Raw genomic sequence first — 26,980 nt, 5'->3', positions numbered from 1 at the left:
TTTAGAGTCATATTCAGTTTTGACTCAAAGAACCATTGTGCTTTTTTTCCAAAAGCCTTGTGTACTGCCTGAAGTTTCTTATAAAGGAAATCGTGATGTTGAGAGAAAAGCTGATTACATGTTCACAAAGGTACAACCGATAAATATTTTTAATTTTTAAAATATAAATTTAGAGTACCCAATTATTTTTTCCAATTAAGGGGCAATTTAGCGTGGCCAATCCGCCTACTCTGCACATCTTTGGGTTGTGGGGGTGAAACCCACGCAAACACGGGGAGAATGTGCAAACTCCACATAGACAGTGACCCAGGGCCGGGATTCGAACCCGGGTCCTCAGCGCCATAGGCAGCAATGCTAACCACTGTGCCACAACCGATAAATATAACCGCCGATGCTGAAGTGTTCTTGCTGTAGGACGTTACCCAAAGTAGGTTGTGGAGAAGAAGGCGGCTTTTCAAAGTACAGGTGTGAGCTTCATTGAGTCAGACTTCCCTTCAGCAACCCTTAACGAGCTCTAAGCCCAAATTAATCCAACATCTGAATCGTGATTCCATATTTAGGAATGCGTTCCCTCAAATTTGCAGATAGATTGTCTGATGTGCAAGTCTTCTCTCTCAAAGATAACACCCAATCTCTGTAGCTGTTTCATGCTTTTCATTTTTTTTTCTCTGCGATGTCAATGCTGTCATTGTCCATTTGATTTGTACTAATATTGTTCCTCGAAACTGTATCCTGTAATTAATGAGTTGAACAGATGACGAACAAAGCACTTCAGCTAAACTTTGCCTTGTTTGCTTATAGGTGAACCCGTTGAAGAGTTTATCTTCATTGAAGAAGTGAGAGCAAGTTCAAATCTTTGGAAATGGCGTTATTTCGCAGACTTGCAGACAGTTTCACAGACAAGAAAAGCACTCAAGCAGGTTTGTAACTTTTGACTTTCTCGTTGCGATTTATGCACATATAGACCACAGCCGAGATTACTGGTCCGCCAGCTGCGTTTATCGGCACGGCACGCCCCCGCCGACAGCGGGGTTCCCCATTCCCACAGCCGGCCAATGGGGTTTCCCATTGCGGCCACCTCACGCAGTTGGCAAACCCGTGCGTTGCCGGCGGACTGGTGGATCCCGCTGCCGACGAATTCCGCTGCCTATATTCTCATATATATTGTGAAAATATATTTTTACGATTGTCCTCCAATGGATGTCAGTGGGGACGTCAATGAATGATTAAATAATGTCACAAAGCATCCAGAACGTTCAGAAAGTAGGACTCACCATTTAGTGGGTAGTGTGAGCATTGATACACCCAATAGTCTTTTGTCATCTCTCTCTTCAGCTGTTTTTATTTATGTCCAGAGTTACATCAAGGGTAGGTAAGAACATCTTGCCCCTATAATAGTAAGGTATATTTTAAAGATGAATGAAAACTGAGAGCTACGTTTTTTTTTATTGGACTATCTTTTGTAAAAGCTTTTGCCCACTGGCACATTATAATAGAATATAATAGACAAAGCATGGTTAGCACTGCTGCCTTACGGCGGCAGGGACCTTGGTTCGATTCTGGCCTTGGATGACTGTCTGTGCGAAGTTTGCATGTTCTCCCCATGTCTGTGTGGGTTTTCTTCTGGTGCTCTGGTTTCCTCCCGCAGTGAAAGATGTGCAGATTCGGTGGATTTGCCATAATCAATGTTCAAGGATATGGGTATAGGATGGGGGAGTGGGCCTAGGTAGAGTGCTCTTTCGGAGCGTCGGTGCAGACTCGATGGGCTGAATGGCCTCCTTCTGCATGATAGGGATTCTGTGGATTGTGAAATGATCCCAAATAGATTCCAATTATCACATTCCCTGATTTATGAAATAACCATTCAAAAATGATGGGCTGAACTTTTAGCCTTGAGGTAGGTAGATGGAATTGGAGAAATGCCTAGCTTGGATCGTTTGCCTCGGAAGTAAATTCCCACATGGATGTGATTTCTATTTTGGGGGTGGTGAGTGCGGGCTGCAGTCGCACTAGCTGATCTGGGAAAGAGTTTGCAGGCAGCCAAAGGGGCTGTCAGGTGCTGAGATGGTATATTTTAACAGGCCTGCCTCAATGCTTTGAGACCCCATCACTGTTAAAATAACAACAGAAAGGCCCTCCAAGCCCTCACCCCTCATAAAACCTCACACTTCCCATGACAAATCCATATCACCTCAGACTTCATCCACTCCATGTGGTTCCTCTTGCAGCCCATGCCAAGCTATAGCACTTTCATTTTGATAAACCCACTACCTGTGTACAATGTCTGCAATGAATGCAATAGTGACAGTAGGTTGAGTTCAAAATAACTTTTAAAAATAGTCATTCCTTGATCACTTCCGACTATTTTAAAAAAAACCTCATTTTTACTACAGCGCAATAAAATTTTCTATCGCCAGAACCTTTAAAGTATCAATAGCTGAAACTGTTAGCACTTGAAACCTCTTTATCATGAATAAAACAAGATTATGAAATTGACAGTAGTGATCAGAAAGCCAGAACTGTCAACTAAGCAATATGGTCTCGGAGTTCGGGTGTTTCAGTACTCTAATGGGTGCCTAGGCTCTCAGCCAAGAATGTTTGAGCCAAGAGCCCAGAAATCTATTAGACTGGGCAATGAGGGTCATTGGGGCTGTTTGGGAGGGCATAGCTGTCTTTGGGAGACATAAGAGGTCATCATGGCTGTTTGGGAGGGTTTGAGGGGCCATACGATTTGGCTGGGGGGGGGGGGTGGATGAGAAGGGCCCTTCGAACCTACCTTTCTAAGGGTTCCCTCATGCAGCTTATGGTTTCCAATACCTCCTGAGCCAAGTGTTTGAAAAACAGGCCTGGCTTCATGAAAATTACAGAAGACCAGCCAATGGAGCCAACCATTTGGGAGTACAGTGTGCAGGCTTTTGACCGGAACAAGCCTGCATCCTTAAAGGACACCCCTACAATTCAGAAACTCTAGGAATGAGATTGGCAACCCCAGAATTGGGTTCTGGCCGCTAATTTTAAAGGGCGCTTAAGTCATCCCTGCTGTGTTATAATAACAAAGGCATAGTACAGTATCCCTTTCCTTTCTAAAGATATTCTCCCTGACAATTTTGTACCCACACATTTGTTGCGTGTGTTGCTCAGCTTCTTGTGCAGTTTTAACTGTTGTTCTCTTGTTTCACAGAGAGTAGAATGGGTAAAAAATAGGTCGATTGGTACATGCTGGTTTGCCAAGCAAGAGTTTTGCCAGTGAGGGAATAGTTGCACTTATAGGTATCGCTCTCTGAGGTAACATTGCAATTTGTAGACCTGGCTTGGTATGTCTACATTTGAGAATTCACCATGCAAATTGTTTGTTTGGTCTTTGTACCATAAGGAAGACACATCCTTTCCCAATAATCCCCTTACTGAGGATGATTTTTGGGTGTAATTGATAATGTATGACTGCAGGAAATTAAAGAGACCCTGACATATCTTCCTTATATTAAAGAGCAGGCATGGCTTTAATATCTCTCCTTTACTTGGATCGAGACATGCGCCAGCAGTGGAATTAATAGCACCTGAGAAATTGGTCTTCTGAACATCAAATGGCACATTTCAGAGTGATCAACTCTTTCATTGCGTGCTGCTGGCATTAATAAGTGCAGATTGTGGTCATGTTCTTCGCACAATGACAATGCCATTGGTGATACAGTGGCAGCCTGGCTCTGTGCATGTAGTATGGTCCATGTGACCTTAAAATAAATCTTGGTGGACAGCCCAAAAAAGAAAGTATTGAAAACTGTATGGTGCAAAAGGTATGTGAAATGTATAAAGATCTGGGAACTTCTCCATGAGACGTACTGACCAGTCGTCATGTATGGCTTCAAGAACAATTTTGCACCAGCAAATATTGTATTTAACTTTTCTAATGTGAGTATTTTGTAAGGATAACATTTCAAAGCTGTGTTTAAGCATCATGGATCAGGGTATCCTCTCAATGATCCATCCTTCTTCATGACATATGCAACTGAGCTGCACCAGTCTGCATGTTCTTGTACTCTTCTAATGATCCTGTCTTTCTCAACTTTGTCTAGTTCGACCTTCAATTTATTTTTTTAGTGGATGCGGCACTTATGTGGTGGATCAATGGACAGACTTGCATTCTCTTGAAAGAGTAATGTTGCACATCCTTTGAAACTGCCAATTGTGTTATAAATATTCTGGATATTTCGATATTCAGCCATGAACCAAGGTGGCAGGAATAGTTTCTGAGTTTGATCTGCTGTATGGGATCTGACTAATTCAGTGGACTATCACTAGTGTGAAGTCACAGTATATTGGTAGACCTGTGATTGCCAGGTCTTTTGGTCTCCACGATGTAGGACATTGTGGCACACCGGAGGATTGATTTTACTTGCACTGCAGGACTATGGAACCTGCACAAGGAATTAGTGAACCATTGTACACTGAACATTCCACAACAGTAGGTTTCACTATGGCCCTCCATGGGTGCGATTCACCGAACAACTTGCTTAAGTTCATTTGAGGCAGGTTTTTCAGGGAGTTTCCCGCAGACTCTGCCGCTATTCAATGCCACTTAGTCATCTTATTAGGCCCTGGGCAGTACTCCTGCCAGCTTGGCAGGGCCACCCAGGCACCGGAGAAATGCCAGAGTGGCAGTGTGAAGGTGCCAGCTAGGCAGTGCCAAGATGCCCACATTCTAGGAAGAGGGTCAGGGGGGCACCCTGCCCTGTCCCTGACCACTTAAGGGTCTCTAATGGCCCAGGAAACCCCATGGGTGCCATTCAGCCTGGGCTGCTGCCTGGCCGGGGAGGCCGGTGGATCCAACCCGGCTCCAGCAAGCGCCGCTTGGTCACACCCCTTATGGCCATGATCCAGATTCCAACGCCTCCCGAGACTTTGTGGATCCTGCAAGGCGTAAATCCTGCTGGGAAGCCCACAAGATGCCTCTCCCAACATTCACCGGCTGCACCGCACTCGAGTGAGAGTTCTCCGTGGCGTGTGAATTGCACCCTATGGGGGGTGATTCTCCGATCACGGGACTAAGTGGCCGCGCCGTCATGAATGCTGGCGCATTTCACGACGGCGCGAAACGGGTGTGGGGACAACTGATTCTGGCCCCCCACAGGGGGCCAGCACGGCACTGGAGCAGTTCACGCCGCTCCAGCTTCCCTTCCCGGCGCCAAATGGGCGTCGCGCCAACCCGCGCATGCGCAGTTGGGCGCCGCCAACTCATGGATGCACTGCTGGGTGGTGCCAATCCGCGCATGCGCAGTTGGGCCGTGCCTCAGAGAATCGCGTGCCGGCGTCGGGGCGGCGTGGTGCAGTTGCGGCGATTCTCTGACCTGGCGCGGGGCTTGGAGAATCGCGCCCTATATCTTTTAGAATTCACTGGGGTAGAACGTTGGCACTTGCCCCTGTGTCAATCGCGGCCAATAAGGCATTTACCAACTTTCTTGGTCAGACAATTTGAACCGTGGCAAATATTTTGGATGGTGTAATAGCAGCTATGTTTTCCATTAAATTGATGGTGGAAGACATCTGTTCACTGCTCTTTGGCTCATCGTACAGATCATAGTTACTATCTGGTTTGTCAATCACCTCTAGTATATGTTTCTGACGGAATACCAAGTACTTTACTGCTTGAAGGTAGCCATTGTGTACATTCTGTGTGGGATCACTGCCTGGCTCTTCATAGCTGATCAGCCTTTGCTCAATGGCCCTTTCTGCCACGTGCTTTGTAGATTTGATGGAAAGTTACACATTTCCCTGCTACATGCAGGAGGCCACACCTTCCACATGCCTTGCCAGGCTTGGCTGCTTTAAAATGTCTGGGCTGAACTTTGGACTTGTAAGCTCTATCAACCTGTGACGGTCGCTGCATACCTACATCCATCCTTGAGTGACTGTTCAATGTGCTTTGGGCTTGTCTAACAGATTTTGCTGGAATGCTTCCAGTGGAGTGGATTGTTGCTGTTGCCAACTCAGTGATTCTTTTTGCTACTTCTGCGGTTGAAAAATCATAGTACATTCCCTTTTCCCCACTGACAGTGGTTTATGGATTGTGTATGCGACTGTAAGAATGAAATTAACTCTAATTGTTCGATATGGAAGCTTAACCTGATTCTTAACCGGTCTTTCAATGTAGCCCATATCTTTTTGAGATCCTTTCGCTCTTCTGCTGTTCATCCTGACATGTTAATGATAATCTTTTTTATTGTCACAAGTATGTAGTTACTGTGAAAAGCCCCTAGTCACCCCATTCCAGCGCCTGTTCGGGTAAGCCAGTACAGGAATTGAACCCGCGCTGCTGGCCTTGTTCTGCATTACAAACCAGTTGTCTAGCAGACACACTGAGGTCTCATGCTTAAGAAACAGTCACCGGCCCATGTGTACACATGTACATGGATATGAATCCCAATGACATCAGCAGCAGGACTGTCTGTCTGTGTTCTCATTCAGGCCAATGTGAATGGAGGCTGGGTCACGTGACCCATTTCCCTTAAAGTGACAGCATGCTGCTACCCCTTAAAGCCATATTTATAGTAATAACCTTTATAATTGTCACAAGGAGGCTTCCATTAACACTGAATGAAGTTACTGTGAAAAGCCCCTAGTCGCCACATTCCGGTGCCTGTTCGGGTACACGGAGGGAGAATTCAGAATGTCCAATTCACCTAACCGCACGTCTTTCGGGACTTGTGGGAGGAAACCGGAGCACCCGGAGAAAACCCTCGCAGATACGGGGAGAGAGTGCAGACTTTGCACAGACAGTGACCCATGCCGAGAATTGAGCGTGGGACCCTGGCGGTGTGAAGCAACAGTGATAACCATTGTGCTACCGTGCTCACAACAATCCCAACTCAATGAAGACCATACTAAAAGGTATTTTAGGACCTTTGACTTTGACTGTTTGGACAAAGCGATCAAGACTCATAAGGTATAGTTGGAGGAGGAGCAGTTACAGAATGATGTATTTTTATTGGATTAGTTAAAACGTTACCTTCCATAATCACTGGCAAAAACCTTGACTTCAACTTCAGAACAATTCATTTTCGAAAGTAAGGAAGGAGTGATTCCCGCAGGTTTTAGTTCCTGCTCTCTCTAGATTTGGCCAAACGACATCCATGTTCAAAGTAAAAACACGTCAAGGGCTGAACCACTTTAATGATTCCTTTGATCAGAATTTATAATTGTATTTATATTAATCATAAGCAATTGGTAAAACAAATTGACTTACTTTAGGTGGGTGTGTAACCGGGTGGGTGGATCTGATACTAACACTCCAATATCCAAACGTGCAAGTAGGTTGGGTAGATTTTATGAATTACTACTTCTGGCACATCAAGATGACATATTGGGAATTCAGATAGGTAGAGCAGTCTGCCCTACAAGATTTTACCGCCATTCAAACTCCGTTCTGATTGCGATTTATATCCCTCTTCCAATAAACTTGTTGACTAGGCTTTTTGGGGCAGGCCTTGTGATTGAACTCTTAGGCCGGGATTTTGCTGCCCTGCAATGTCGGGGCCAGTTACGGGGAATGTGGCAGGCCAGCCAAACGTCCGCTGGCTTTCGACGGGAAGGGATGGGACGATCCCGGTGACTGGCAGGGCCAGGAAATCCCTTCCTTGGGATAGGCAACCTGACATTTCTAATCGTCAGTAATTCACGTTGAGCTTTCACACGAGGCTTGGCATTGTGCTGCCTGAGCCTTTCCACTTGGGACACCTCAGTGTTCCTTGGGATAATTTAGCTCATTTGTTTTGTCCTCTCAATCGTGTGAATTGTGAATGAAAATGTTTCCTGATTGCGAGCTGAAAAAAATCCAACACCGTCAAATACATCACAGTGACCGAAATCCTCGGGCTGTTGTGATTCTCCTTGCCTGCCGGCGACGCACGCCCACCCGTGGGTTTCCGGGTGGCATGGGATGGCTTCAATAGGAAAGGCTGTTGATATGTGGCGGTAATCTGGAATGCCGCCACCAGCGAACGGCGCAACACTGAGAAACACGCAGCTGGTAGACTGGGGAATCTCGTCCAGTGTGTTTTTGGAAGTAATGAGGGGAGGGCTTTCATTACGAAGTCAAAATTGCAAACACTAGCCAGTTATGCAGCTACTTGCTCGTAGCCACTTATGCTTTCCCCACTTGGCTGCTACATATCATCTCAATTAGATGCAAAGCAATGTCTCTTACACGCAAACAGTTATCCTAAACCAGGGCAGCACATTTGGAGAGACATTGCAGAACAGGAAACAAAAATCTCATAGGTGCTGCAAGAAAAAGCAGAGCACTTGAAGTTTGGCCTTTTATTCTGGAAGAAGCTCTTGACACCATGTCTGCTATTGCCCTCAGTGGCAGAACTGCTCAAATCAAAGTATTCATTTCAGAGGCCAAATATAGATTATCGTTCACCCTGATCCTTTTGCAAACAGCGGGGGTCTGCCGGCAAACCAGGGCGGCTCAAAGGAAAATTAAATAATTTATTCAAAGACCCTTCAGGAAAATAAATTGTGGAATTTGCACATTCTCCCCGTGTCTGCGTGGGTTCCGCCCCCACAACCCAAAAATGTGCAGAGTAGGTGGATTGGCCACGCTAAATTTCCCCTGAATTGGAAAAAATAATTGGGTAATCTAAATTTATATAAAAAAAGGAAAATAAATTGGAGGCACTTTTGGGCTGTTGGCTGCGAAAAAGAGACAATCTTGATATTTTAAAAACCTGTTCCTGGGATTCCCTGGGCCATTTAAGTCTGGGGAAGGAACACTTATGTGTCGCTACTTTCTCACAAGCAGAGTAAACCCAATGGCACCCAGAGGAGAAAGTCTATCTTCATTTCCGAGTCGGGGTGATGCGTGGCTTGGAGGGGCACTTGCAGATGGTTGTGATCCCATGCATTTGCCACCCCTGCATCTAGGTGGTAGTCATCATGGGTTTGGAAGGTGCTGCCTAAGGAGCCTTGGTGAGTTCCTGCAATGCATCTGATGCAACCGAAGCATCGGAAACCAAATTCTTATCGAATAGAGCTAAAGGGGCAAGTGAAATGTGGACTGGTGTACAAAGTTTTAGAAGTTATAGTATCGTTCTGCTTAGACCCCATATGGAATCGTGATTTCGGTTCTGGTTACTGCACTTCAGGAAGAGTATATCACCTTTGGAGGGGGTGCAGATTATATTCTCCAGAATGATACTGCCGTTAAATGGGTTAGAAGTGATGATGGATTGCATTGAGTATTCTCTTGACAGGACAAGATTAAGGGACGATCCAATTGAAATGTTTAAAAATATTGAAGTGTTTGCTATTAAAGGATAAATATTTCCTGTGGTGGGGGAGTTTCAAGCAAAGGCGTATAAACATTAAAATTGGAGCTAATTGTGAATTACAGAAAAGGAAAAGGATGGAAAATAAAAGCGGTTGGTGTAAGAAAGGACTAAAATATAACGAACCTGATAGAACATAGAACTGTACAGCGCAGAACAGGCCCTTCGGCCCTCGATGTTGTGCCGAGCAATGATCACCCTACTCAAACCCACGTATCCACCCTGTACCCGTAACCCAACAACCCCCCCCCCCCCCCCCCCCCCCCCCACACACACACACACCCAACCTTACTTTTTAGGACACTACGGGCAATTTAGCATGGCCAATCCACCTAACCCGCACATCTTTGGACTGTGGGAGGAAACCGGAGCACCCGGAGGAAACCCACGCACACACGGGGAGGACGTGAAATGGCTTTTTCCATGACCTACCCGGTTACTTTCTGATGATAGGACTTTGCTTTCCCCTGTGAAGTCTCTTCAACCATAATTGTTGACAAATTGCAAATCCTCAATTTCAGATGATGACAGGGATCAGGTCATTCGGGAAACAAAGAAGAAGTCTCGCGTAATGAATGATAACGTCTGGATTAAAAGTAAACCAGAGGAAACTCAGTAAGTGTTGAACTGCATCCTTTAAACAATGGTTAAAAAGATAAGGGACCGTCGCTTCAACATGTGACACTTTCAAGTTATTATTCTGCTTGAAATGAATTTCAATTAATTACACTGATTGATTAAATTATAGGAAATTCTGTATTTTTAGAATGACAGAAAAGAAAAGTGTGTATGCCTCAGCTGGATTCTCCGATTCTGCGGCTAAGTCTGCAGCATCCGTCTGGTCTTATGACCAAAAAGTTGGCACCGCCCTTGCATTGATGCTCTGCCCGGTGGGAAGCTCGCAGCCACGCCACGTAAAGCCCTTACCTGCCAATACAGGTGCAGAATTGCCAGGTCCGTGGCCGCGGCGTACAACATGGCGCCGGCCACACCCGGAACCTGCTTGCCAAAGACTGCCCCCTGTAACTCCCCTTGCCACTTCCAGACCACCCCCCCACCGCCCCTTTTCCGGCGTAAAAATGGATTCTCCGGCTGATCGCCGAATGCGATTTCGGAGTCGACGACAGGATAATCCCGCCAATAAACATTTTTTTGAGGTGACAGAATTCCTCAATTTGTCCTTGAATAAGCGCTGGCCAAGAGGAGCTGAGACTGAACGGAAGGAGGGAGAAGCTCTTAAGTCAGTTCGCCAGCATCTATCAACAGTACTGATGAGCCAGCTGCTGGCAAGCACATGTCAGCAGGTCCCGCGCAATGACCCTGATTCCAGTTGTCTAGCGCTCCTCCCGATAAGATATCCCTTCACTCGACATCACTGCGTCGCAAACAAATCTGGTTTCGGCGCCGCAACTCATTTTCTTACACCTCAGATCAAGAGATTTAAACAGGCAAATGCGTGTGAGGGTTGAGAAGGAGTTTGAAGAAGTTCGGCTGGGAGCAGAATCGGCAAGCTTGAAGAGACGGGATTTTATGAAGCACCCAAATGCAGGGAACCAGCCGGGGTAAAACTGTCAGGCAAGAGAATTCCACAACAGGCGGCTCAGAGATCCAGGTCTACTGGTGGAGCTCAGGTGGTGGGATCTAACGATAGTCTTAAGCCCGGAGTCCCAGTGGTGTATGACCAGAAAATATTTCACAAGCATGATGGGGATTAGGTAATCGTGATGTACCAAGGTGGGGACAGGTGAACGCACGCACAGCCAGCCATCATGGAGCTATGGAAATGGGAAGTGCATCAGAGACCGGGGTCGGAAGGTGTCGTAAATAAATTGACCAGTGTGGCTACCAACCACATTTAAAGGGCAAGACTTCAGATCAACAAATTATTTTATTCTTCCTTGGAGTAAAACGTTGATGTTTTGATTGATTAATACCAGATCCGACATGTAGCAACCAAATTACTTTCCAAGTTGTGGATAAACGGACTTCAATAATGAGCCAATGTGTTTGCTGCAGTTTCACCAAAGTGAAAGCAGTGTGTGGCATCCCAGGCACGCCACCTGCCTGCGCCGCCAACCGCCATCTACCCCACCTGTGACAGGAACTGTAGGTCGCCCATCGGACTCAGTCACCTGAGAACTCTCGTGGAAACAAGTTGTCCTTGACCCCGAAGAACTGCCAAAGAATAAGTATTTTGAAGATACTCACCTAGGATTTAAGGATCTTTGGTGCCATTGTGTTCAAATACCACTGAACATTGCTCTAAAATAGTTACATTTTCAAATTGCTCCTCCTGGTCTTCTGATCGTCTTAACCCAGCCCCTCAGCCCTGCGTAATCTCCCATTTTGATCCTTTCCCATGTCAATTATCTCCTCAGATCATCATCCCATTTATCTTTTTGCCTCAGGTTCCACTCTACATTAACCAATTTAATTCTGATTGTGTGCACTCAGTTCTTCCAGGCCCATTTCTCCCTAATTTATGCAATATTACTGTATGCTGATTTCTACCACACCCTTGGATAAGGCAGTGAGAATCTTGATTCACTTAACCCTTGCCAATACAAATTCTTTCATGTCTGTCACAAGTCCAGTCAACTACTTTAATTTATTACCATTGCCAGTTCCTTTACTATGGTTATTGGCATATGTGGACTGACAATCAGCACTGACCTCAAATAGAACTTCCATTTGTCCATTGCTATAGTCCGAAATTTAATGATTAACTACCCAGTAGCTAACCTGGGGCTGGTTTAGCTCACTGGGCTAAATCGCTGGCTTTTAAAGCAGGCCAGCAGCACGGTTCGATTCCCGTACCAGCCTCCCCGGACAGGCGCCGGAATGTGGCGACTAGGGGCTTTTCACAGTAACTTCATTGAAGCCTACTCGTGACAATAAGCGATTTTCATTTCATTTTTTTCATGTTCTCATATCGTCAACCCCAGCCCCGTCCTGCCAAAGTTGTGATTCAAAAGTTAGGGGCAACTTTTATTTTGAGGTGTGTATACATACATATTCAATAAAACCTGCGTTTTTTTTATTCACAGACAAATACCAGCTGATGTCAACTATGGCAAATCTGTGCTAAAACCAGTTAAATCTGAGGAAAACCTGAACAGGTAGAAATATCCGCTGCTGGAAATTTTGAATCCGAAATTCCATGTAGAAAAGTGCAGCTTATTTTCTGTAGCTGGCTTAATGGTTCTGCATTTGCAACTGATTCATGCGTGAGAATCCTTCCAATTCTCTGGGCTTTCCTAAACTGTTTTCACATTCCTTATTCTGTTATTCTTTGTCTTTTTCTCTCTCAATCTGAATTTTGTCCTTTGGCTTCCCTGCTGATTGCTATTCGCATTTGAATAGACCACTGCACATTCGCTTCAAGGTGTGCACTGTACATGCCCGGTTAAAAAAAAAATACTTAAAGAAACTGGTCTTGGTGCTAAGTCAAAGGAGTTGTATGTTGTTGAAGCATAAAACGAGCACTATATTTAACGATGAGTTCTGAAATATTGTGGGATCTCCAACTACATAAATATTAACCGGTCAACTACACTGCTATGGGTCCGGTGTCACATGTAGGCCAGGGCAAGGATTGCAGACTTTCTTCCCGAAAGACAAACAATCGGCAATAAGTACAACAATCTCAAAATTGTAATGTACTACTGTTTATTCCATGGGTGGCATGGGCAGCACGGTAGCCCAATGGGTAGCACTGTTGCTTTGCAGCGCCAGGGTCCCAGGTTCGATTCCCGGCTTGGGTCATTGTCTGTGCAGAATCTGCACGTTCTCCCTGTGTCTGTCTGGGTTTCCTCCGGGTCCTCCGGCTTCCTCCCACAAGTCCCGAAAGACGTGTTGTTAGGTGAATTGGACATTCTGAATTCGCTCTCCGTGTACCCGAACAGGAGCCGGAATGTGGCGACTAGGGGCTTTTCACAGTAACTTCATTGCAGTGTCAATGTAAGCCTACTTGTGACAATAAAGATTATTATTATTAGAAGTCCGGCCACCTCAGAGAGGGTTGTTGCTTTGCATCATGTTTGCTTTGTATGCTTTGTGTTTAAAACCTGCTTCAGATTAATTGGTTTATTATTAATTGGGAACTATTTTCAAATTGACACCATCATTGGTGAAAAGACCTGAGGGTCATCAGCGTTTTTAGTCAATAAAAATATCTCTGGCTCATGGAGGGAGGTAAGCTGGGTCCCATTATCCACTTGAGGGTGAAAATATGGAGTTCTGCCTTGCCTATTCGTAGAAAGGCAAAAGGACAGACTATGGAATGTAGGTCATTTTATTTGAAGTTACCGCTTGCTTTACTTGTTGTCGAACGCATATCTTGGATCAATTTCGGCAAATGCGGAAGGAAATGTTTATTTAATAAAAATAACTTTAATCCTTCGTGCTCATTTCTTTCTATCTTTGGGTTAATAGTAAGGCCCCAATAACATACACATTTACAAAAATGACATCCCCATGTCCCTTGCGAAAGGCACTGATCTAATTTTGAAGTCAAAATGAATAGTTTCTCTTCAATCGTTAGCCTGATAATGTGCTTTAAAATTCTATGTTCCTTTTTGTTTTGTTTGATAGTGTGTAGTACGCTGGTTGTAGCATGTTCCTCTTCATGTTTTCTGAGCATACTTTTGTCTTGTTTATTCAGTGACCCGAGTACGACGAGCAGCTCGAGACCAACAAAAGCCGATACCTTAGATGGCCGAAAACGGTATGGCTTGATTGCAGGTTTTCTCAGCAGGATATAGTTGTCTTTTTTTTTGTTAATAAACGAGTTGCAATGTGAGGGTGGTTTTCAATGTAGCTGATGAGCAACAAAGCCTTCAGCATAAAAGTCAGGGCGATTGTGGCGGTACGGTGGCGCAGTGGTTAGCACTGCTGCTTCATGGCATCGAGGACCCGGGTGCGAACCCGGCCCCGGGTCAATGCCGTGTGGAGTTTGCACATTCTCCCTGTGTCTATGTGGGTCATCCCCACAACCCCAAAAATCTGCATGGCAGATGGATTGGCCACGCTAAATTGCCCCTTAATTGGAAAGAATAATAATTGGGTACTCTAAATTAAAAAAACCAAAAAACCAGGGTGATTGCCTCATGATGTCATCGTCTCAAGTTGAATGGGTTTTAACAGATTCCCACAAGGAGTTCCAAATTCCGTCATTCCTACATTGAAAAATGGAATTAATCCAACCTTCTCTACTGGAATCATGACTCCTGCTGGACAAAGGTAGTATAACATTAATACTGCGTGTAAGGACCCAAGAATATCTTCCTTCCATTAGAGTTGGACAACGAAGATGAACCTTGCAGTTTTGCGGCGTTAGCCCATTAAAAAAGGTTGCGTTTATGAATTTTGTGGCACACAACGCAGGAAATCGTTCCAGGTGTGAGTTACAGTGCTAATGTTCATTCTTGTTTCAGTAATGTTGAATATACATTCTGACAGACAACATAGCGCAATCGACAAAGACAGACATTAATGTTTCATTTGTGCCCAACCCAGTGAGGTGCCTTTGCACTGGAGGTGTAAATGTAAGTTTGGATCATTCAATTCCAAGTTGACAGAAATCATACCATCAATTACAGTGTGTGGTAGGGGGAGCAGAAAAAGACAATCTCTAAAGTTTTCCTACATTAACACTCGGAGAAAGATTTATGTTTTGCCAGTGGATATGCCAAATATACAGTAATCACAGGTCCAGGTCGATAAGCAACACTGCACAAACAGCTTGGTAGATGCAATCTACCAGCACGGTAGCACAAGTGGATAGCACTGAGGCTTCACAGCGCCAGGGTCCCAGATTCGATTCCCTGGTGTGTCACTGTTTTTGCAGAGTCTGCACATTCTCCCCGTGTCTGCGTGGGTTTCCTCTGGGTGCTCCGGTTTCCTCCCACAGTCCAAAGACGTGCAGGTTAGGTGAATTGGCCATGCTAAATTGCCTTAGTGTCCAAAAAGGTTAGGAGGGTTTATTGGGTTACCGGGATAGGGTGGAAGTGAGGGCTTAAGTGGGTCGGTGCAGACTCGATGGGCTGAATGGCCTCCTTCAGCACTGTATTATCTATGTAATCTCTTTGTCAATAATATTATTTTATCATATAGCAGTTTGAAATTCAGCTCCGCAGAGAGAGAGATCTGGGACTCAGAATTGGCTGAATTGAATTATTAATGCAAGTAGGTTTTCGGGGGGGGAAAGCCAGGCAGCATCTGTGGAGAGAACGGACAAGCTGACGTTTGAAGATCGGAATCCTTCCACAAAACTGTTGCTTCACCGAGTTCTGTGAAACAAACTGATTAGAGCACGTAAAAAGGAATATCTTATTTGCTGCATTGAGGAAGGTATACATTTCAACTGGCAACTTGTCTGTCCTCCCCACAGGTGGTCCATCACCTTAGTGTCTCCAGCATTTTGGGAAAGTTTTTGTGGAATGTTTGAGGACGTTTCAAATTAGAATTTATTTGAATATATGAAGAAGGCAAGCAAGCAGGGCATTAGAGGAATGCTATGATGGTTTCACATGAAAATAGTTTGGATATTTACTGGGAGTGGTGAGCAGAGTGTGGTTTCGATGGAGTACAATTATATCAACGCAAAATCTGGAATGACAGGTTAGACAAAATAAGGAAAAATCATAGCTGGACCTGTTGAACAGCAGGTTTTTCTAACCTCCTGAGAGTAACTTAAAAGGGAATTGTTATGAAATAGAGGCATTTTCTAAAACTCAGACGCAGGCCTAGTCAGCTGGATGATGTCATGTTTTTAAAAATTATTTCATGGGATGTGGGCGCGCTGACAAGGGCGACATTTGTCACCTCTCCCTAATTAACCTTGAACTGAGTGGCCATTTCACAAGCGAGTAGAGAGTCAACCACTTTGCTGTGGGTCTGGAGTCACAGGGAGGCCAGACCAGGCAAGGATGGCAGATTTCCTGTCCTGAAGACCACTGGTGAACCACATGGGCTTTTAAAACAATTGATGATGGTTTGATGGCAAAACTTTTTAATTACACGTTAAGAGGAACACGCTGCAACTAACGTCCCACATATTATCAAGCAAAACAAAAAGTAACATAGAATTTTAAAGCACATTATCAGACTAACGATGGAAGATTCACAGCTATTCATTTTGCCTCCATAATGAGTTCAGTGGGCTGGATTCTCCATTTTCACGCTATGGCCATAGGATTTGTGGTGTTTTACGCCGTAAAAGTCGGCGGCACCCCAGCACCGATCCTCCCACCGGTGTTTGGCGAGCAGCCGCGCCACGTAAAACGCCCAGCCTCCGTGATAAAAACGGCCAGAGAAATGCCGGGGTCCATGGCCGCACATACGCAAGGTGATGACCTGCAGCGGTCGCGCCGAACAACATGGTGTCGGCAATGCGCGGACCCGACCTGCCAGATAGTACACCCCCTCGCCATCCTCTGGGCCCCCCCCCCCCTCCCCCACCCGTCCCCCCCAGCCCTAACCGAAGGCCCCATGCCAGCAGCACGGCTCCCACCTGACTGTAGCGGTGCTGGACATAGTCCGCGGCCGCCCCGCCGGGTTCCCAACTGCTGAGGCCATGATTCAACCCCATCGGGGCGGAGCATCGGTGGAATGCTTTAAGGTGACGTCCTGAGGCCGTCCCAATGGCTTGCGGCACGCTCCTCCATAAAGCTGTTTTGGAAGGGGCGGAGCGTGCGAAAACAAGCCCGCCCCCGATTCTATCGTAAAAAGACACTCTCTGTCCGATCACTGATAACGAAACCGGCGCCAGGGAATGGAGAATCCCGCCCAGTGTCTTTCATGAAGGACGTGCGGGATGTAATTTTTGTATTTAAATTCCACCAGCTCTCATGGTGGGTCTGAACCCATGTCTCCCGATTTATTAGCTTGGGTCTCTGAATAGTAACATTACCCTGATGCCATTTTCTTCCCCTATAAGCTTCAAAGTTGCCAGGTCAAGCTGTAAAAAGTGTTACAATGATTGTTGAGGAAGATTTCACACTGTTCTTTGAACATCTCCCCACAGATTCATATTTGTAAAATGCTGCTGAGTCACATAGAACCTTAGAATTCCTACATTGCAGAAGGAGGCCGTTTGGCCCATCAAGTTTACACTGAGCCTCTGAAAGGGCACCCTTTCGGGCCCACTCCCCCACCCTACCTCCCTGACTCCACCTAATCGACACATCTTTGAACACTAAGGGGCAATTCGGCATGGCCAATCCTCTTAATCTGCTCAGTTTTGGACTGTGGGAGGAAACCGGAGCACCCAAGGAAACCCACGCAGACATGGGGAGAATGTGCAAACTCCAAACAAACAGTCACCCAAGGCCAGAATTGAACCCGGGTCCCTGGTACTGTGAGGCAGCAGTGCCACGCCACCAATAAAAAATAGATTTTATGCGAGGTATCAAAACTTTTATGATGAACCATGGTGATATTTCTCCTCAATCTGGAAGATTAGTTAAACCAAAGCATGGGAGATTTTTCATTACATAAGGGGTTCTGATGCAGATCAGAGTTTCTTTGAAAGATGGTGAAAACAGGAGTGAATTCTTCTTTAATACCAAAAACCTATCATAAGACATGTGTGAAAAATGATCCAAAGATATGAACACAGTTATGCAGTTCCGCAGCTTCAGTGAATGGCATCCAATGATTTTCTATGAAGGCTGAGTTAGGTGAACATAGGGACTTAAATAAATTATCATGCTGAATTGTACGTTATACAGTCCAAAGTGGTGATGATTCGAGACAGGTTCAAGGAAAAAACATTAAACAGGAAATTATTGGAGAATATTCAATGGCTGGAGAATATATGAAGATTTTCCAGTGTTCAGCACCCATTAAATTGATGACGATTATGCTGTTTTTAAAAAAGATTTCCTCTTTCTAATGCGAAGATAATTGAAATGGAAAATGTTGAACTCCATTGACATTCTGTGAATGGGATCACTGGGGTTAACCTGCAAGTTTAGTAATGATCATTATGAGACTTTAACTCCTCCAATTCCCCACAACTCAGGTACAATAGCTAATTGGATTGTACATGCAACCACCCCGCTTGACGTCAGCACACAGGGAGATGAAAACTGGGATCTTCCTGTTTCTGTTTTATTTGGCTTATTTCCACCCTCATCCGTACATGCACCATCAGAGCGGTTTCCTTCCAATTAATCTTTTTAATATTCATTTTTACCGGACATGAGCACCGTTGGCTGGGCCAGCATTTGTCACCAGTTCCTGACTGTCCTCCATTTCAGAGGGCATTTGAGAGTCAACCACATTGCTGTGGATCTGGAGTCACATGCGGACCAGACCAGGTGAGGGCGTCAGATTTCCTTTCCGAAAGGGCATTTGGTGGCTGGAGTTTACAGTTTTCAGTGGGATAAGGGAGGCTGAATGGCACGTGAGTGGGCCGTGGGCTTCAGCACCCGCCATGTCAGCTCAGCGTAGCAAGCGCCAGATGGTCAATTAGCAGCTGCCTGGCAGGAGGCCGGGCAGCTAGCGGTGTGGATTTGCCGGACTCCACCTGCCCAATTGGGAGTCAGGGGTATTGCCGTGAACAGGAAATCTGTCGCAATGTCAAATTTCAACCCCCCTCGTTCTCTCAATCTCTTTTTTCCCACTTACGGCAGGCTCAGAAAGATTCATCAATACAGTCCAAAAACATACACATGCTGATACCTTCAGCTGCAGAACCTGCTGTTCATGCAGTCATAGAATCATAGAATTTACAGTGCAAGCTATTCGGCGCATCGGGTCTGCACCGGCCCTTGGAAAGAGCACCCCCACTCAAGCCCACATCTCCACCCTATCCCCATAACCCCACTTAACCTTTTTGGACACGAAGGGCAATTTAGCAAGGCCAATCCACTGAACCCGCACATCTTTGGACTCCAGGAAGAAACCCGGAGCACCCGGAGGAAACCCACGCAGATACGGGGAGAACGTGCAGACTCCGCACAAACAGCCGGGAAACGAAACCAGAACTGTGAAGCAACTGTGCTGACCTCTGTGCTACCATGCTGCCCTTCACGGTCCCAATGGAAGACCTATCCTTCTACCCTCGTGTGCCCCTTCCTCATACCTGCCGTAAAGCACGCTGAAATTTTTTCCCATCCGACTCCTGCAAATCGGAGTGGGCAATGAAAAATTGTAAACAGCTGGCTCTTTGACAAGCTCGATAGCTTGTTAACTGTTTTATTTCACCAGGGCATGTGGGCTTCCTATCCTGCTGACTGCTTGCCTTCTGTAATATCTGAGACTAGAACAATGATGTTGAATTGCCAACCTGATGTCATCACGCGATTTGACATTTTGCCGCAATAAATTCCAGCCCGGTGAAGAGACTATTGTAAACGTGACGATATGACTTTTTATTTAGAGTTTAGTGATACTTCTAATGCAAAGGGCCATTGCAAAAAATAAACTTTCAAGTGTTGCGTTATTGACGTGTTGTGAAAACCCAGATTTATCCAATCAAATGTGACCAGGGGTGTTTTTAAAAAAAAAAATACATTTTAAGGCCGAACTGTTCTCTTTGTCAGCAGCACTTGGGTAATTAATGGTGGCCGTAGCAAAGTTGTTCTCAGCCGATTCAGATCTGAAGAGTTCCTGGACAGGTAGAGATGCTGGTGATACCAGTACTGTCGACTGGCATTGAGACACGTGAATTCCTGAAGTGATTCTGGCTTTCCCAATCACCCTGAATCAGCTTAATTTCATCGGATGATTACTTATGGATCAAATTTAATTCTTTCGAAACATTTAATAGCAATGACCAGTTTTGAAACCGAGCCTTCAAATGACACTTGCTCGTCGATTAATCCTGGTTCCGTCAATTCCTTTCTGTTCAAAGTGACAGAAATAATTCATGAAATGAAATGAAAAATGAAATGAAATGAAAATCACTTATTGTCACGAGTAGGCTTCAAATGAAGTTTGCTGTGAGAAGCCCCTCATCGCCACATTCCGGCGCCTGTTCTGGGAGCTTTAAATTATGACCTTTAAATTAATTGAATGAACGTTTAACATCTGAAATTAAATTGTAGAATGCTTGAAATGTATAGTCGGACACTCAATAGGTGAAAGAGAAATATTGATGAAAGGTTACACCTGAAATTATAACATGTCTGATATTGTTTCGCACTTTTTAGTTTCATTCCTCCAGTTTTAAAATCTGATGAATTAATGTGAAAATGTACCAACAGCAAAATCTCATTTTAACACTGATAGTTTTATTTTTGCATAGGGATACGGGCAGCACCAGTGAGCTTAGCAAGACACAACGGGCTTCAACTTTGGATAGACCTAAGAGGTGAGATCATAGCAGCAACTGTAATAATAATGGGCTTGGCAAAATGGAGGTTACATTCTGAAGCCCACATGGTTATAGCCGACAGTACTGGACCGACTCAATAAATCAGGTGTGAATGGTTTCAAGTGGTCAGTGGCGCATGTGGAGTAAGTAGACGGGAAAGTCAGGACCGCAGGTCTTGGGAGATCGGCAGTCAACCACATAATAAATGATATCCATTTATTATAACACACCAGTGTTACGCTCTGATGCTTGGCCGGTTGGAATAAATGCACTAAAGAATGTCTAGTTCCAGACTAGTTAAAGCTTTTATTGTTGAACAACTGCGTGGGTAAGATAACTATAAGAAAAGACTACTAACTATACTAAATTAACTACGAGCTACTACAAAATGTGACTATCCACTACCAACTCCTCGAGGTGACAGTGTCACGTGGTTGTTCTCTACCACCACCTGCTGGTTGGAGGTCTTGTCTATCACTGCATACATGACTGCTTCTGCATATCATCACAGGAGGCATTCATGGTTTATTCTTTATCCGCCATCATTCTTGGATTTTTGTTGTGGTTTGACAACATAAATTATTGCTTAAAATACAAAAAATTAACTTTTGCGATTGCAGATTTAGCATGAGGCCTTGGAGGAGCACTGTGAGGACATCATGAACATGGGTTCCCATTACAAAAATCTTAACTGTTCAATCTTTGCCACTTGAAATTCTTCCCCTCATGTCAGAAATGAGTATCGATGGAAAATAACGCCTGGTTGATATAGCAGTTCAATAAGGGTACAGGTTATTTTGCTGATGAATGTGCTCTGTTACCGTAGAGTAGATACAGCAACAGCAAAGCAACTGTGAATAAATAAGCAGTGCCTTTGTCATTCTGGCTGAAACCTTCATCATTGCTGTGCGATGGACTCCTTCAGCCAGATATAAATAATTATTGTAATTTTGGCAACCTTCACTTGAGCCAGAATGGTCATCCTCCACATGGGGTATTTAAGGTAAGGGGCAAGAGGTTCAGAGATGATGTGAGGTAAAACATTTTTACCCAGAGGGTGGTGGGAGTTTGTAACTCACTGCCTGAAAGGCTGATGGAGACAGAAACCCTCATTACATTTAAGAAATATTTAGATGTGCAAGGCATTGAAGGCTATGGAGGACTTGCAGAAAAATGGGATTAGAATAGTTAGGTGGTTGCTTATGACCGGCGCAGGTACTATGGGCCGAAGGACCTTTTCTGTGCTGTATGACTCCTTGACTCTGTGAGCAGATGTATGAAATTATGCCGTCTCGATACCTCTCTGTCGGCCCACCTCCCCCTCCTCCTTTAATAACTCCTGAAAACCCAACCCCTCCAGCCAGTTTTTAGACGTAACTCCCTCTGATACCATTTTTGGCTTGGGGTTCGAGTTTTGCCTGATTACTCTTCTGTGGTGGGCCAATGGCTGTCCTTCTATATTAGCACTGCCACATTAATGCCAGTTGTTGTTATGCCGACATCTTAAATGTCAAGATGGCAATGCGCCAACGCTCATACCCTGACAAGCTGCCTTCAGGAAGGCTTGGGTCACTGGTACAACATGTTGCGCTGCTTATTTCCGCAGGGCTGCCTTCAATACATCCGAACCAGCGAAGGCATTGGCGCAATTGTGCACAAGGGAAGTTTTGCTAATGCCTGGTTTTCAGTTAGCATTAGTATGGTTTTACATTATGCAAGAAAAGCAGATATTTTGTTACTTTGGTGAAACAAGAAGAAGACTTGCATCATTCTAATCCCGACGATCTGTGCAATGTGAGGCCAGGGCCTTTTGAGTAAATGTGTTTAGCTTTATATGTTTCAGATATAGAACTGTTCTTTGCGTTAGCAGCTCAGAGCCAGCTCATGGACATCATGAGAAAGTTGTGCTCAGCCGATACAGATCTGAAGAAATCCTGAACAGGTAGACACGCCAATTGCGCTGCTGGCCAGCTCCATCCGAGCTGCAGCGAATGCTAGAAATTGTCCCAGTCGTCCGAATCACTTCTGAAATGGAGGCGACGTGGTGAGAATGATGGAAACATGCTGTTCATTTTATGAGTAGGCTGGGCCTGACATTGCAGCATCTTTTGTTTGCTCATGCTGTCCGCCCACATCATAGGATAATAAACAGCACGTCATTCTCGAGCAAAGATCATTTATACAACTGGTGCTTTGTGAAAGGTATATTTTTTTTAAGGTGTTTTCTTTTCAAATAAACTCCTGCTGAAATCCAGCACTGAACTCTGGCATATTTGAGGCATTATTTTGCAGCTCCGGAGCCGATTCAGTTTGGACACAGGGCAGATCCTCTACCCGTTAAGGGCAGCTGGTTGCTTCATGGGTATTGCATGAGCGGTGACTGCATTGGACTCACACTGGGGGCTGGGGTTGGGGAAATCCCCCCCCCCCTCCCCACCCCCACCCCCCCGCCCACAAATGTTGTACCGACGACTTCAATCCCGGACCCAAGCAATTTTCATGAGGGGAGGAGGAGAGTGGGTGGGAAACTGAGAATTTCTTCAAGTTTTATTAGCCTTTTCCTGAAGGGGAGGGAGGGGGGGTTCCTTTTGCTCCACTAAGCCACTTCACTGCAAATTATAAGTTGATCTTCCGCAATGTTCTCCTGTTCTCTTCTCCCTTTAGTTTGTCTGCATTCGCTTTGCCCCAAAAATCTCCCGCCCCGTGAACATTTGTAACAAATCAAAGGCGAGTTTCCAATGAGCTCCTCAGGTGTCTCAGTTGGCCTGAATGTAGCTGTTGACGGGTTCAAACCCCCCCCCCCCCCCCCCCCCCCCCCCCCCCCCCCCCCCCCGCCCTGCCTCCACCCACAGCGCCAGGGACCCAGGTTCGAATCTGGCCTTGGGTGACTGTCTGTGTGGAGTTTGTACGTTCTCCTCGTGTCTGAGTGGGTTTCCTCCGGGTCCTCCCATTGCCCAAATTTGTGCAGATTAGATGGATTGGGCCATGCTAAATTGCCCCTTGGTGTCCAAAGAGGTGTAGGTTAGGTTACGGGATTGCAGGTTGAGGGTGGGGGAATGGGCCTAGGTAGGGTGCTCTTTTGGAAGGCTGGTGCACACTCGATGGACCGAATGGCCTCCTCCTGCAGTGCAGGGATTCGATAATGCCCATGGCACTTTTCTGGCACCTATCTGGAGATGTGGAGGTCCCACTGCCAGCTCCGTCCCCATGACACTTAAGATCTGCAGCTCGCCCCTAGAAACACCTATCAGTCTTTCTCTCTGCCGTATCACTTTTGCTGGGATTTTGAAACCAATCTCAATATGGAATCCATGAGTGCTTCGTTCATATTTCCTGCAGTGTCTTGCTCTCTTCTTTGGGTGCCTCCGTCAGCTTCCCCAGAGAACGCCCACCCCCACCACCCCCAGAACCCCTCCTCCCCCATCCAAATGAATTTTTGACTGCAATTGTCATCCGCAAATCATGATAAAACTCTTATCACATTGGAGCGCAGCGAGGTCAAAGAGTTTGCCACACAAACACCAGTTGTATGGATCAGAGTAATTGGATCATTGATTTTTAATCAGAATGTGCACTTTTTCTGGTCAATATTTATTTATGATGTCATTGATAATGCTTTCAAGTATCATTTACTTGTTGATTTGAGCAAATTTGTCAGTGACGAGCCTGCTATCAAATTGCTTTCCTTCTGACAGGAATTTTCATGACATTGACTAATAATGTGCTTGTTGAAATGCACAGGAGCAATATTCCCGAGATTATGCCATTCGGCCTTTCAGGATTGTCTGCTACTTTCTGTTGGTTTGTTACTGGAGCTTTATCGATCAATCCCATTTCCCAGCCTCTTTTCCACATCGACTAGGACCATTACTTCTCAACCAAATATCTCTCTTTCAATTCCTTAAATTGATTTGGCACCTGTGGCTTTAGAACCACAATAATTTGAACCATATGAAGATCATACGTTGTAGTGTCAGTATATTTTGACATATTTTGAGAATACAGAGCGAATTACTGACATGTGCACTTCAACAGATGTTAATGCTGATGGTGTTGCCGAACACTCTCCATATCAGAGCATTATTGAGAATATTAGTGATATTGTGCAGAAACAAACGTTGTCAAACTATGCCACATGTCAAGGGAGTTTAAACAATGATACCATGCGAACATCATAAGTCAGAGAACCTGTCAGCAATCAGAAAATGTTCACAATGTCATGGAAATACCTGTGGTTTTCTCAATAATTCAAATTTTATTTCATAAAATGATTCTAAGTGATGGACAAATATAGTTTCATGAATTGAAATTCCTGACAGTCAATAGGATTGGTGCCTGTCCCTGCATCAACTGATTTTCCTTTCAGTCAAGAGCCCGGTAATAAAGTTCTGTCGACATTCAATGTGGGAATGTTTTAGAATTATTGCATTAATCGCAATAACCTTAAACACAAACTAATAGCGTGGCTTGGATCTAATAATAAAGAATGTTCCTCTTAACCTCAATAATGTAGTCAAGCTTGTTACCCTATTGCGTGCAAGCCAAAATGTTTGTTGAGAAAGACAATTCAGGCTAACAATAAAACCGTCCTCCGAAATGTCACCTTGTTGGCTCTGGATATGCACTGTGAATGTTTTTAGATTCTCGGGCAGGATTCTCCCTTTGGGGGACTAAGTCCCCACGACGGCCGCAAAACGGGCGAGGATCACTCCGGACCTTTTCCTCCTCGGGGTGATTCCCCGTTCTCCAGGGGGCTAGCAGGCCTCCGGCGTGCGTCCCACAGCTCTGGATGCCAGCAGAGCCCTGTTGGACAAACCGCGCGGCTGCGCAAGTGGACGGCGGCAGCAAGTGGGTCCGCGTGCGCGCACGCCGGCACATCTTGGCGCGGGCCACACAGCCGACCCGCACTGAGGAAGATAGGTCGCTCCCGGGTGGCGATGGTCGATCGGTGGCCCCCCCGATCGCGGGCCTGGTCGTCGTCGAGGCCCCCCCCGCCCCCCCAGTCCAATCCCCACGCCCCCCCCCCCCCCCCTTCCACCATAAGCCCACACCAGCCACGACTCAAAGTTCCCGCTGGGTGGAACCACATTAGAACCGTGCTGGCGGGTCTCGGCAGGCACTCGGCCCGTCGTGCGTGGAGAATTGCTTGCCGGCGTGGGGGCCTATTTTAGGCAATTGTCCGCCACCGCGCCAGACGCGATTTCACCGCGGAGGGTCGGAGAATCCCGTCCCTCATGTCCCCCAGTCTCATGTTCCTCGGCGGCGTGCCGATCATTGGCAGCGGGATTCTCTGTTCCCGTATCGGGAAACCCAGCGGGAAAAGAGAATCCCAACACCCGGAGAATTCCAGCCCATATTTAATTAGCTCCAAATCAGACAGTTGAGAAACCTGCAACAACTCGCATCTATATAGTGCCTTGAACAGAAACAAAAATTGAAAATGCTTCCCACCAGCATTATCGAACAACATCTGACCCTGAGCCAGATGAAGAGATATCAGGGCGGGTGACCAAAAGATTGGTCAAGGAGTCAGGGTGCAAGCAGTGCCTTAAATGAGGAAAGCGAGGTTTAAAGGCGAAGAGGTTCAAAGAGAGTTTAGGATCTAGGCAGCTAAGGACATGCCTGCCAATGGGAGAGATTGGAGGGTTGCAGGGTTGGAGGAGATTACAGAGCAAGAGAGGGGTAAGATCATGCAGGGATTTCTAAACAAGGAGAAGAACTGTAACATTTATTTGGAAGAGACCAGGAGCTGACGTCGGTCAGGGAGCACCGGAGTGATGGGTGAAAGGACTTAGGTGCAAGTTAGGATACAGGTAGCAGAGTTTTAAGGTCTCAAGCTTGTGGAGGACAGAACCTGGGAGGCCTGCCTGGGGTTCATTGGAATAGTCAAGTCTAGAGGTAATTGAAGAGTGTTTCAGCCACAGAATACCGTTAACATCCCTCATTGCAGCCCTCCAATTGGTTTTAGCTAAATCTAGGATTTCTGCTCCAACTGGTAATCCTTTTGACAAAGTGATCACTCTTTGCCTGAAATGGATTTCCCGTTATCTGTCCTTAGATTTAATAGCTGCTGCCATTTACTATGTTAGATACCTCGGCAAGATCACTTCCCAGATGCCTGCTTTCAATTCAGTAGAGCATAAAATTTTGCAGTACGCATGATTGTAGCAAAGCAGAACAAAATGATCACATTTAATCAATGCTGATAGCGTTCTAATCAAGATGCCTTCTAAATTTCATGTCTTTGAATTGTGCTTTGCGAATTGTTCTGACTCTTGTTGAAAACTGCCATGCTCGCAGTGCGAAAAGAATATTGCTTTATTGCTATGCT

General features: G+C 45.5%; 1 protein-coding gene across 6 annotated transcripts in view; it reads left to right on the top strand.

Moving 5' to 3' along the window:
* scel (sciellin) overlaps positions 1-26,980 on the top strand; it is an 82,529-nt gene that overhangs the window by 17,888 nt on the left and 37,661 nt on the right. For 4 of the 6 annotated variants that reach the window (XM_038817978.1, XM_038817974.1, XM_038817975.1 and 1 more), the window contains exons 2-7: positions 802-920; positions 9,848-9,941; positions 12,374-12,445; positions 13,990-14,052; positions 20,581-20,646; positions 22,493-22,591. In XM_038817978.1, coding sequence (XP_038673906.1) covers positions 863-920; positions 9,848-9,941; positions 12,374-12,445; positions 13,990-14,052; positions 20,581-20,646; positions 22,493-22,591 — 452 coding nt within the window. In that variant the 5' untranslated portion in view covers positions 802-862. The remainder of the gene's footprint in view (positions 1-801; positions 921-9,847; positions 9,942-12,373; positions 12,446-13,989; positions 14,053-20,580; positions 20,647-22,492; positions 22,592-26,980) is intronic. The other 2 variants (XM_038817977.1, XM_038817979.1) reach the window with 2 other exon arrangements.

Source organism: Scyliorhinus canicula, chromosome 14, assembly GCF_902713615.1.
Source record: "Scyliorhinus canicula chromosome 14, sScyCan1.1, whole genome shotgun sequence".
Lineage (NCBI taxonomy): Eukaryota > Metazoa > Chordata > Chondrichthyes > Carcharhiniformes > Scyliorhinidae > Scyliorhinus > Scyliorhinus canicula.
Note: the sequence above shows the minus strand (reverse complement) of the source record. Positions and strands in the feature narration are given on the sequence as shown.